The sequence below is a fragment of the Cebus imitator genome, unplaced genomic scaffold (assembly GCF_001604975.1).
Source record: "Cebus imitator isolate Cc_AM_T3 unplaced genomic scaffold, Cebus_imitator-1.0 Scaffold129, whole genome shotgun sequence".
Lineage (NCBI taxonomy): Eukaryota > Metazoa > Chordata > Mammalia > Primates > Cebidae > Cebus > Cebus imitator.
Genome location: NW_016107444.1, coordinates 2,845,512 through 2,856,327, shown reverse-complemented (window position 1 = coordinate 2,856,327; position 10,816 = coordinate 2,845,512). Strand labels below are relative to the sequence as shown.

The window sequence follows — 10,816 nt, the reverse complement described above, 5'->3', positions numbered from 1 at the left end:
CGCTTCTACAACTCAGCTGTCTGCTTTGGGCTTCCTACTGTAGAAGGCCTCCAATCTTCCCTCCATTCATTCATTCCTTCACTCACTCACTCACTCATTCATTCCAGACAGAGCAGCCAACTGGTCCCTGGGCCTGGGGGCCACAATGTGCATTGAATGCTGGTGGGATATCTGTCTGTCCTCGAAGGAACCCAGGTGGTAGGGAGAGCAGATCAGATCTTGAGTGGTTTGGATTTGATTGGAAGGAAGGAGAGAAAGAAGGTATTCTAAAATGGAACAGCTGGGATAAGGGTCTGGAGGTAAGAAATAGAGTGACTCGGTGAGGAGCAAGGAGAATCAGCCCAGCCTGAGCAAGGCCCCCTCCCTGGTTGAGGAGATGAAGTCTGTGATTTGAGCGCTCTTCTGTGCCTGCCCTCAGGGGTGACGGACTTAAATCGTTCATGATTCCCAAGGCATTCATTCATTCCTTCACTTATTCATTCATTCATTCATTCAAGTGGGTTCTGAGTTCCTGCTATACAAGGAGCTGAGGATATGGAAGTGGATAGGACAGTCTCCATCCCTTATTGGGTCCAGGGACAAGTGTGACCCACTTGGAGGGCGAAGGAACCACCCTCTCTAGCACCTCTTGTTTCTGCTCCAGAAGGAGCCTAACTTTTTCCCATTTTACAGTCTGGGAACCTGAGGCTGCCTCGTTGGTGGAGGTCCAAGGAAGCACCGAGAGGGCGGGCAGCTCAGTTAGTCCTTTGTCCGAGGGGAAGCTGGGAGCACAATATGTACTTTACGGGAAGGCGGGGGCGAGCGCGTCAGTGTACTGGGGTGGAGGGGAGTCCCCTTTCCCCGCCCCGTGGCCGCGGCGTGGCGGGGCTGGGGCGGAGCTGGCGTCGCCTCGGGCGGGAGGGCGGCCGCGGCCGGCAGGAGAGGCGGACGGACAGGCAGACGGGCGAAAGAACAGGCACGGCACTGGCAGAAGGGCGACCCTGTGGCCGGGAATGTGACCCGAGGCCAGAGGCGGACCCGTGAGTGTGCGCTGTGCCCCCGCGGCCCCGCCGCGCACCCCGCCCGCCTGGCTTCCACTTTCATTTCTTCGGCTGTCCAGGCGTGGCACGGTCCGGAGGCGAGTCCCGCCCGAAGGCTGGCTGGCCGCTGTCCTGGGGCTGGGGTCCGAGGCTCAGTGCTTCGAAAGTTGGGGTGGGTTTGGGGTTGAACGGGGCAGAGGGGAGGAGTTGGGGGGCTTGTCTTCGGGAGCGGAAATGTCAGGCGGGCTCCTCTGGGTCCTACAGCCTGCCTGGCCCTGGGAGCTGGTTTGGGGGTGGGCGTGGGTGGCTGCGCGCCGCGGGGAGAGCATGGAGCCTTCGCCTCTACTTTTATCTATGATCTCTGTCCTGCAGAGCGTCCCAGGCTGGATTCTGTGTTCAAACCGGGGGCATCCTCTGTCCCAGATCCTGGGTCAGGCCCAAGGAGAGGTAGATGTAGACTGGCAGAGGGCTAAAGGTCAGAAACAGACAGGGTCACCCTGCTGTCTTCATTTGAGAAGCCCAGATGCCACCCAGGGAATGAACAAGCCACTGCCACTACAGGAGTGAAAGGATAGCCAAGACTGGGAAATGGGGGTAGGGGGGAACCGCGGTGGCTTAGGGAGGAGACAGGGGTTCGTTGTGTCACAGACAGAAACTCAGTGAGGGCATGGGGGTGGGACTGAAAGAAGTTACGCCTGTGGCTAGAAGAGCACCTGCCCTGCACTCACCCCCTGAGCTTACATTTTCCTGGAAAAACAAAGTTCCACAGGAGTGAGGTGGGACTCTAGCTCATTGGTCAGGACACCCCAGTTGCTGTGGAGAGTCAGCGTATTGCCGGGAGGAAGCAGGTTGGCCGTTTGGTGGAAAAGATGCTTCCACTGCCCTTCCACTCCCCTCCTGTCTCCACCAGACCATTGACCAGCCAGTGCAGGAAAATGGCCTTTTACTGTTGGTCATGAGCCAAGCCCCAGCTTATCCCAGTTACCAGTTCTGCTTGAAACTTGCTATGTGAACACAGGCTCCTCAAGTCCTGTTTTTAGGCCTCAGTTTCCCCATCTGGGCCTCAGTTTCCCCATCTGTACAAGTGATTTGGGCCAGTTGATCTCTCAGGACTCTTTTAACTCTAAGATTCTAGAGTCTAAGCTTTCCTTAAAGCTTGAATACTGACTTTGCAGCAGACCTTGTCCTAAACTGGGGGTGGGGATGGAGTGGAGACTGCAATGACCAAAAGCAGCCTCTACCCAAGGAGAAGGAGATCCGAGTTCAGGAGGAGGCTGTGGGAGGAGGTAGCAGCCAATCTGAGGATGTGTGGTCAGGCAGGTGAAGGGATAAGAAAATATCCAGCCGGGCGCGGTGGCTCAAGCCTGTAATCCCAGCACTTTGGGAGGCCAAGGCGGGTGGATCACGAGGTCAAGAGATCGAGACCATCCTGGTCAACATGGTGAAACCCCGTCTCTACTAAAAATACAAAAAATTAGCTGGGCATGGTGGTGCGTGCCTGTAATCCCAGCTACTCGGGAGGCTGAGGCAGGAGAATTGCCTGAACCCAGGAGGCGGAGGTTGCGGTGAGCCGAGATCATGCCATTGCACTCCAGCCTGGGTAACATGAGTGAAACTCCGTCTCAAAAAAAAAAAAAAGAGAGAGAAAATATCCAGAGGCGAGAGAGTGGGGATGTGTTCAGGAATCAGGAAGAAGCCCAGGGTGGTTAGTGTGGGAGGTGGGAGTGGGGCAGGAAAAGTAGGACAAGGTGAATGCCAGAATGGGGGCCTGTTTCTAACTGTTGTAAAGGGGGCCATGCGATGCGGGGAGGGGCCCCACCTAATTGCAGTGTGAGGGATTTTGGAATCATTTGTCCCAAGCAGAGTTTAAAATGGAGATGGCAAGTGAAGTGCAGAAATCTCTTTGCTCTAGAAGCTGGGGTCCCACCCTGGAGACTTCTTTGGGTGAGAAGTTGAAGAGTCAGGATGGATGAGATGACCTTTCAGATCTGTGAGGTTTTTTCAAAAGAGCAAGTTCCTGCTGAAAGGCCTGTTTCTACGCTCCAAGCTGCTCTCGTTTTACTAGAGTGCCCCACCCTGGCCTGCCTTTGTGGGTTCAAGGAAGGACCTTTGCTTCAAACATCTGCCCAGCTACTTTGACTTGTTAGCAGAAGTTATACCCCTCCCTGAAATATGTGTCATGCCTTTGGTTTTACACAATTGTCACCTGGTTCCCACTCTCCCTTCCCCAGTTCTGTCCCAGGGTTACCAGAGATGTGAGAAAGGACAGTGCTCCAGCATCAGTCAGAGGTCAAGGCCAGGCTTTGTCTGTGGCCATATGCAAGCCTCAGGGTAGAGCTAAAGTGATCACACTCGCCCCAGCTCAGGTGTCAGAGGTCAGCCTGGAACCTGAACGCAATTCGTAGCTTATACTCAGCCTTAGTGCTCATTCTGGGGGCAGGGACAGTGCTTAGTTTGTGGCTAAATTCTAGTCTTGGTAGGTACATGGGTCTGCGTTTCCCGGTAGCTCACACACTCACAGGTGAGATGAGATGACTCAGGCTTAGAAACCTAGCTATAGCAGTGACCCAGGACTTGGGTGGACCAAATCCATGGTGATAACAGGGGTCATCCGGTAAGCCAGTGATAGCGCTGGGACTGGAACCCAGGATTCCTGCCTCTGAGCCTAGGGCCCTGATCACTGTCTCCCAAAGTCTGTTCTGAATCTGGGATCCTTAAATTCTAGGAGGCAAAGCAAATTTGCCTGAGCTCTAGATGGGCCCCGCTGGGTAGATCTGACTATACTCTTCTACCTCCCTGTGCCAGGCGCATAGTAGTTGCTCTAGGAATGTCTACTGAGTGTCAGGTGCAAGGGGAGGAGCCAGTGGCTTGTTAGATTTGGGGCTGGAAGAGACTGGCTTGGAGGGGAGGATCTCCAGCCGTTGTGAGAGGAAGCAGTGCCCTTGTCGGCCTGCTGCCCTCCCCCTCCTCCCGTGCTTGCAGCCACACTCAGAAGCCGCCCAGCTGGCAGCTGGAGGGCTCTTTCCTCTTTCAGGGTGAAAAAAAAGGAAAGGACATTTTTGGTAGAAAAGTTCCCTGCTGCTCCCTGGGAATCCCCGGTGACCGGATGGACTACGGGATATCCCAGAGGAAACCGAAGGCTGCCCACCCCCGCCCCCCGCCTCCACCCCCAGCCACAATGCTGTGAGGCTCTCCCACACTGCACCAGCTGGCCAGGAGGGGCTCCCAAAGGTCATCTCATCCAGGCCCCTGTCTGCTGGTGGGCCTGCAGGGAACCTCTGCGACCTCTTTCATGACCAACAGCAAGTCTGAGGAGCACCTGTTTCAAGTCCCAGCCAGCCCTTTGTGAGATGCAATGAAAGCAGAAAAGAAACAAACAAGATGGGAGGGCTGTAGGGGATTAGCAAGGGCAACTAAGGTAGCCTGGAAAGAGGGCGGGGCACTGGACCTAGGGGCTGAGGACTTAGATTCCAGGCAGAGGATGCAGTGGTTGAGCAAAGGCTGAGAGGTGCCAGAGAAATGATGAATTGGGAAGTCAGAGCCCAGTTGATAAGGCCCTGACTGCCAGCTCCCCCATGCTCTTGTCCTTGGCAGGGTATCTTCAGGTCCAAGCCCCTGGACACCAGCCCCAGGCCCAGCTGGCCATGGCCCTGTGCCTGAAGCAGGTGTTCGCCAAGGACAAGACGTTCCGGCCACGGAAGCGCTTTGAGCCCGGCACACAACGCTTTGAGCTGTACAAGAAGGCGCAGGCCTCGCTCAAGTCGGGCCTGGACCTGCGAAGTGTGGTGAGGCTGCCGCCCGGGGAGAACATCGACGACTGGATCGCCGTGCACGTGGTGGACTTCTTCAACCGCATCAACCTCATCTATGGCACCATGGCCGAGCGCTGCAGTGAGACCAGCTGCCCGGTCATGGCCGGCGGGCCCCGCTACGAGTACCGCTGGCAGGACGAGCGCCAGTACAGGCGGCCGGCCAAGCTCTCCGCACCGCGCTATATGGCATTGCTCATGGACTGGATCGAAGGTCTCATCAACGACGAGGAGGTCTTTCCCACGCGTGTTGGTGAGCCTCACCTGGCGGGGAGGGAGCCACTGGCAGCCCATTTCACAGATGAGGCATTTAGTTTGATATAGCCACTCTGTGCAGAGTTAGGGGGTGATTTTCTTTCTTTCTTTTTTTTTTTTTTTGAGAGGGAGTTTCCCTCTTGTTGCCCAGGGTGCCGTGCAAAGGCAGGATCTCAGCTGGCTGCAACCTCCGCCTCCCGGGTTCAAGCAATCCTCCTGCCTCAGCCTCCCAAGTAGCTGGGATTATAGGCATGCACCACGACGCCCAGCTAACTTTGTATTTTTAGTAGAGACAGACAGGGTTTCTCCATGTTGGTCAGGCTGGTCTTGAACTCCCGACCTCAGGTGATCCCCGCCCTCCTTGCCTCCCAAAGTGCTGGGATTACAGGCATGAGCCACCACGCCCTGCCTGAGGGGGTGATTTTCATCCCATTTTGTAGAAGAGGAAACGGAGGTTGAAACAGGTTAAGTGTCTTGCTCAAAGTCAAACATTTGACTAGGACTTCCTGACTCCCAATTTGGGGCTTTTCTTTTTTTTTTCTTTTCTGAGATGGAGTTTGGCTTTTTCAGCCAGTGGTGTGATCTCAGCTCACTGCAACCTCTGCCCGCTTCCCCCACCGACCCCCCGCCGTGTTCAAGCGATTTTCCTGCCTTAGCCTTCTGAGTGGCACTGGCCACCACACCTGGCAAATTTTTGTATTTTTAGTAGAGACAGGTTTTCGCCATGTTGGCCAGGCTGGTCTCAAATTCCTGACCTCAGGTGATCCACCTGCCTCAGAGGGCTTTTCTTTTCTAAAACATAAGTGGTCCCACCATAGACCACTCTGGCTCAAGACCACAGATGCTATGATTCTCAGAACCTTCAGAACAAGAGCCCCAAGGTGTTCATAGCTGATCTGACCTCCAGCCTCCTGAGGTTCCCTCTGACTCCTGGCCTCAGGAAAAGGAGGGAGTTGGGGGTTGGGGGACCCTGATGGTATCATCACCTCAGATTGGGGCTCCGAGGGCAGCATTTTCCCTTGTCAGGCACAGGCTACGGGACCTTTTCTTATCTCAGCTGGGGAGCCTGGGCAGGTGAGGGTGTGAGGGGAGATGAGTAATGCCATCCAGGCACTGCTTACCCACCCGAGGGCAGCAGGAGGGGGTGTTGGTCCAGGAGCTGAGCAGGCATGACACTGTGTTCATCACACCAGCCCCACCTGCTACTGAGCCCAGCCCCCACCTGGCCTGGAGCTCATCATTGCCAAGGCTGTGTGTAGGATTGGTGGGTGGGGCAGGGTGGTCAAGCCCTGAGGGGGAGAAGTCTGAATGGTGAAGGAAGCTGGGCACTGAGTCACAATTCAATGCCCACGGCTCCTCCCCAGCCAGTGGCCTGCTCTTTCCTGCACTATCATGCCCAACAAAGACATTGGAGGTAACTGAGGTTACGTGAAGATCATGAGGTCAGGAGATCAAGACCATGCACTGAATTGGGAGGAATTCAGAACTGGGCTTAGGTCTGTGGGAGCCCAGGACCCCAAGCCTAGATGGGCAGGATATGTCTGAAGAATCTGGGCTAGGCTGGAGGGGCTACGAGGGAGGGAAGGCTCAACCCCCGCCTGGGAGCAATGAGGAAGAGGAGGGGGGTCTATGGAGCCAGGTGGGCCAGCTGTGGACCTGAATGTAGACTCTTATTCCCTGGCCATACCTCCCTGGGCCTGTAGGACTCCAGGTGTAGATGCATAAAACCCTGGGTGACTCTGCCACACAGAGAAGAAGGCATAAGCCACAAAGATTGCCACCTCAAGGTGGCAATGGGGGACTATGCAGAAACAGGTCCTTTTCATGGGTCCCAATACCTGTGAGGGGTGCTACAGTGCAGTGCAAAGACAAAGAGGGTTTCAATCCTGTTTCCAGTCTGCACTGATTAATAGTTATGTGGCCTTGAGCGAGCAGCTTCACCTTGATGCACCTCTGTTTTATCATATCTAGAATGGTAATCAGACACATCAGCCAAATTGTTCTAAGCATTGGAGGCAAAAGGTGTGAAGAGCTCAGCACAGGGCCTGGCTCATAGATGAAAGTTTCTTCCTGTTATTTGAAGAAATGAGGGCTGTCAGAACTAATTATTGCAGAATTCATAATTTCCAGGATTGTGGGTCTGAGGACTTCTGTATGAATGTTGAAAAGAGGAGGGACATGGGGTGGGACTAGAGAGGGAGGTCAGGATAAGATCGTGAAAGGCCTTGAGCAGCATCATGCTGGGAAGTTAGGACTTAGTCCTGAAGGCTCAGGCTTTTTAAAAATGGATCCAGATGTTGAACCCTCCTTGGAGTTGGATACAAAAGTGTGATGTCAGCATCTCTGCAGTTGCACATATTTCTGGGGACAGTTTAGATCGTAACTTTTATCATAGTCTAAGAAGGGTTGGTCAGTGACCCGCACAAGTTTGCAAAGCCCTGCTTTAGGTGATGGGAAAATGTGGAAGATGATATATATGTCAGCAGGTGAGAGCCAGTGAGATCTGTGCTTCATTAAAAAGAAAAGTATGGCCCAGCATGGTGGCTCATGCCTCTAATCCCAGCATTTGGGAGGCTGAGACAGGTGGATTACCTCAGGTCAGGAGTTCAAGACCAGCCTGACCAACATGGAGAAACCTTGTCTCTAGTAAAAATACAAAATTATCCAGGCATGGTGGCATATGCTATAATTTCAGTTACTTTAGGGGCTGAGGCAGGAGAATCACTTGAATCTGGGAAGTGAGGTTGCAGTGAGCCAGGATCTCGCCATTGCACTCCAGCCTGGGCAGGAGTGAAATTCCATCTCAAAAAAAGAGAAGAGAAGAAGGAAAGAAAGAAAAGTATGGGAAGTTAAACCACTCTTATTTCCTAAAGCGAAGTGTACTAAGAAATGTGCTGGGGAAACAGCTATCCTGGTTGCCTGTGTGTGTGAGGGAAAAGTTGGGCAGAGCTTTGGCACCAGAATGCTGATCCCCTTCTTCTGCCCTCCCCTGCCCTCTAGGTGTTCCCTTCCCCAAGAACTTCCAGCAGGTCTGCACCAAGATCCTGACCCGCCTCTTCCGAGTCTTTGTCCACGTCTACATCCACCACTTTGATAGCATCCTCAGCATGGGGGCAGAGGCGCACGTCAACACCTGCTACAAGCACTTCTACTACTTCATCCGCGAGTTCAGTCTGGTGGACCAGCGGGAGCTGGAGCCCCTGGTGAGGCCAAGCCCTACCACCCTCCCCTACAAGGCTAGCCTGAGTTTTCACATCCAAAAGCTGCCTATTTAAGTAACTCCAATGCCCAAGTAGATAAATTAGGGGAAGGCATTTTATTTAACAGTGAATTCTGTACTTCAATAGAGAATTCATTCAAGTGTTGGTTTACAAACCCAAATCTGCAGCCTAAAAGTTGGGGTTGCTGGGGGAAGGGGCCAGGCTCAGACAGAAGAGCAGCTAGGCCCTATGGTTTGGGAAGTGATTGCCTAGTAGGCTGAGCTCTGACTGACCCCTCCCTACCTTGTGTCTCTACAGAGGGAGATGACAGAGCGGATCTGCCACTGAGCCCAGGCCTGGATTCATTGGCCATCAGATGGACGATCTGAACACAGGGTGGCTGGCAGAGGGGACCCCCAGGAGCCTGAAGGAATCTGAAGGCACTGGAACCTCTCCACACACCGAAAGCCTCTGGACTTCTGGTTCTCAGGAGTCTGCCTACCTGTCACCCTGGCCTCTTGTGGGTGGAGAAGGGGAGAGCATATAGGCAGGCAAACAGAAGGGAAGTGGAGTTAAACCTCTGGCATGACGTCTGGGAGTAGGGTAGGCTAGGGCGTTTCTTCTCTGACACTTGACCCTTCCATGCTGGTTCCTAAGCCTATTGGAAGAATGTGGGTGTGGCTGAGGTGATGACAAGAAAGATGCAAGAGAGAGAGCAGTCTGCGTGTGAGTGAGCACAGATGCCAGGGTGTGCGTGTGCGTGATTTTCACTGTGGGGTGTGTCTGTGAGAGCTAGCTGCCTTACCCCTCCTTGGCATGTAGTAGGCTTTCCATAAATGTTAGCTGGATGGCTAAATAGATTGAGACCATCAGACCATGACCACTGTAGGAGTGATGACAGGTCAGTGTCCCCACTCAGTGTATCTGACCATGTGTGTAAGTGCACAAAATGTGGTTGTGGATGTTGCTCTACATTCAGACCTTCCAGGCTACACTCTTCCATCAGCATGAGTCCTGGCGAGCTAGGGCAGGTAGGAAGCGGAGCCTTGCCTTGAATTTCTAAACCCTGACCCACCGCAGACACAGGCTCTGATTTTCTCACCCAGAGATGGCCCACAAGCTGCCATTTTACTCATCCCTCTGCCTCCAAGAAGGCCTGTATTCTAGGTAGCCTTTTGGGGGTTGGAGATGATCCCTCAAGTACACAAAGGTCCCCTGATCCTTCAGCTGGGAATCATACACTCCAGTCTAGCTCCCAGAATCTACAGACCTGGCTCCTCAGATCTGAAGCCCAGCAGAAATTAATCATCTAGTCCAAGGAACTTGTGGAACTTGAATTGGGAACTCTGGAGTCTTGTCTTCCATCCCAGGACATCAAAGATGTAGGTGGTGAATGGACTCTTCCAGGCATGGAGATCCTCCGTCCTAAAAGTACCTGCCTCCTTCCCAGCCATCCCTGAGGCATTCCAGCCAGCTGGATCTCAGAGCACAGCTACACACAGGGAGACTGGGATGTTCATTCAGCACTCCATTACTCCTTACCTTCATACACAACCCTATGTTCAGACCCACAGGTGGGGAAACTGAGGCAGGAACAGGCTTCTGCCCTCCCAGAGCGTCCACTCTGGGGGGCCAGAATGGAAAGCCAGAAGGGACCTGGGAATCATCCAGTCTCAGTGTACACAGGAGGAAACTGAAGCCAGGAGAAGAGGAGGGAGAAACTGTCCAAGGCCTTCCAGGGAGGCGTTCATGGAGCTGGAGAAACCAGAGATCCTGACCCAGGGCCTGTCAATTGCTACACAGAGATACACCTGGAAAGAGGGTTTAACAGGCCCTCTTCAGGACACAACTGTTCCTGCTTTGAGCAATAATTTCTAACCTGATGCCAACATGCCCCATTGCCCCTTGGGTTGGCTGGGGTTGTTTCCTGAGCCAAGCATCCAATATCATGCCCCTCTCAGTGGCCTAGAGGCTGCCTGCACTTTGGGGAAACAGACAGAGCTCTTGGGGCCAGCCAGCTGGGCCTGAGACTTCTGCCTCTGCCACCTCCAGAGTGGCCTGGCAGCTTCGCCAGAGGCTGTGGAGCGAGGGTGGTAGGAGCTTTCCCCAGAGTGCTGTGGCTTGCCAGATGAATTCTAGGCTATGGCAAGGGCTGATTTCTGGGATGGGGGAGGGTAGGAAAATTTATTTTTATGAAACACAGGGAAAACTTTATTGTTGTTATTTTTCATAAAATAAAAGGCAAACTAAAGCAGCAACTGGTAGGAAGTGGTGGTCTGGGTGCCACATGTCTGTTGGCAGACAGACCATGGAAAGAACTGAGCCAGAATGGGGCTGGGATGGGTTTTTGTCCTGAGATTCTGGACCATGTGGAGGGCTGGCTGGTGTGGTCATGTCTGGCCTAGCTCTCCAGGGTGGGGACACCAAGATTCTCCTGGGGCTCTGGGAATTCTAGACCAGGCTAGGCTAGGATGCTTGGGGTGGAGAAGGCTGGCCCTTGCCTTCCGGGAAGTCAGTCTGAGAGGAATCATTT

The 10,816-nt window shown here is 53.7% G+C and overlaps 1 protein-coding gene across 2 annotated transcripts; it reads left to right on the top strand.

The window, feature by feature from the left end:
* The first annotated feature begins 853 nt into the window (after positions 1-853).
* Positions 854-10,537, top strand: MOB3C (MOB kinase activator 3C). Of its 2 annotated transcripts, XM_017540924.2 has the most exons (4): positions 854-1,191; positions 4,614-5,081; positions 8,084-8,286; positions 8,602-10,537. In XM_017540924.2, the coding sequence occupies exons 2-4, from the start codon at positions 4,664-4,666 to the stop codon at positions 8,629-8,631; spliced, it is 651 nt and encodes a 216-aa protein (XP_017396413.1). In that variant the 5' UTR covers positions 854-1,191; positions 4,614-4,663; the 3' UTR covers positions 8,632-10,537. The 2 variants fall into 2 exon arrangements, with proteins under 2 accessions (XP_017396413.1, XP_017396412.1); XM_017540923.2 differs by lacking the exon at positions 854-1,191 and having other exon boundaries at positions 2,670-5,081.
* The last annotated feature ends 279 nt before the right edge of the window (positions 10,538-10,816 follow it).

What these genes read in the sequence shown, in the direction of transcription:
- MOB3C (XM_017540923.2), top strand. Translation starts at nt 4,595, where the DNA reads ATGCTCTTGTCCTTGGCAGGGTATCTTCAGGTCCAAGCCCCTGGACAC. An exon ending in GGTCTTTCCCACGCGTGTTG is followed by an intron (nt 5,082 to 8,083) that starts GTGAGCCTCACC and finishes CCTGCCCTCTAG; the next exon opens with GTGTTCCCTTCCCCAAGAAC. An exon ending in AGCGGGAGCTGGAGCCCCTG is followed by an intron (nt 8,287 to 8,601) that starts GTGAGGCCAAGC and finishes GTGTCTCTACAG; the next exon opens with AGGGAGATGACAGAGCGGAT.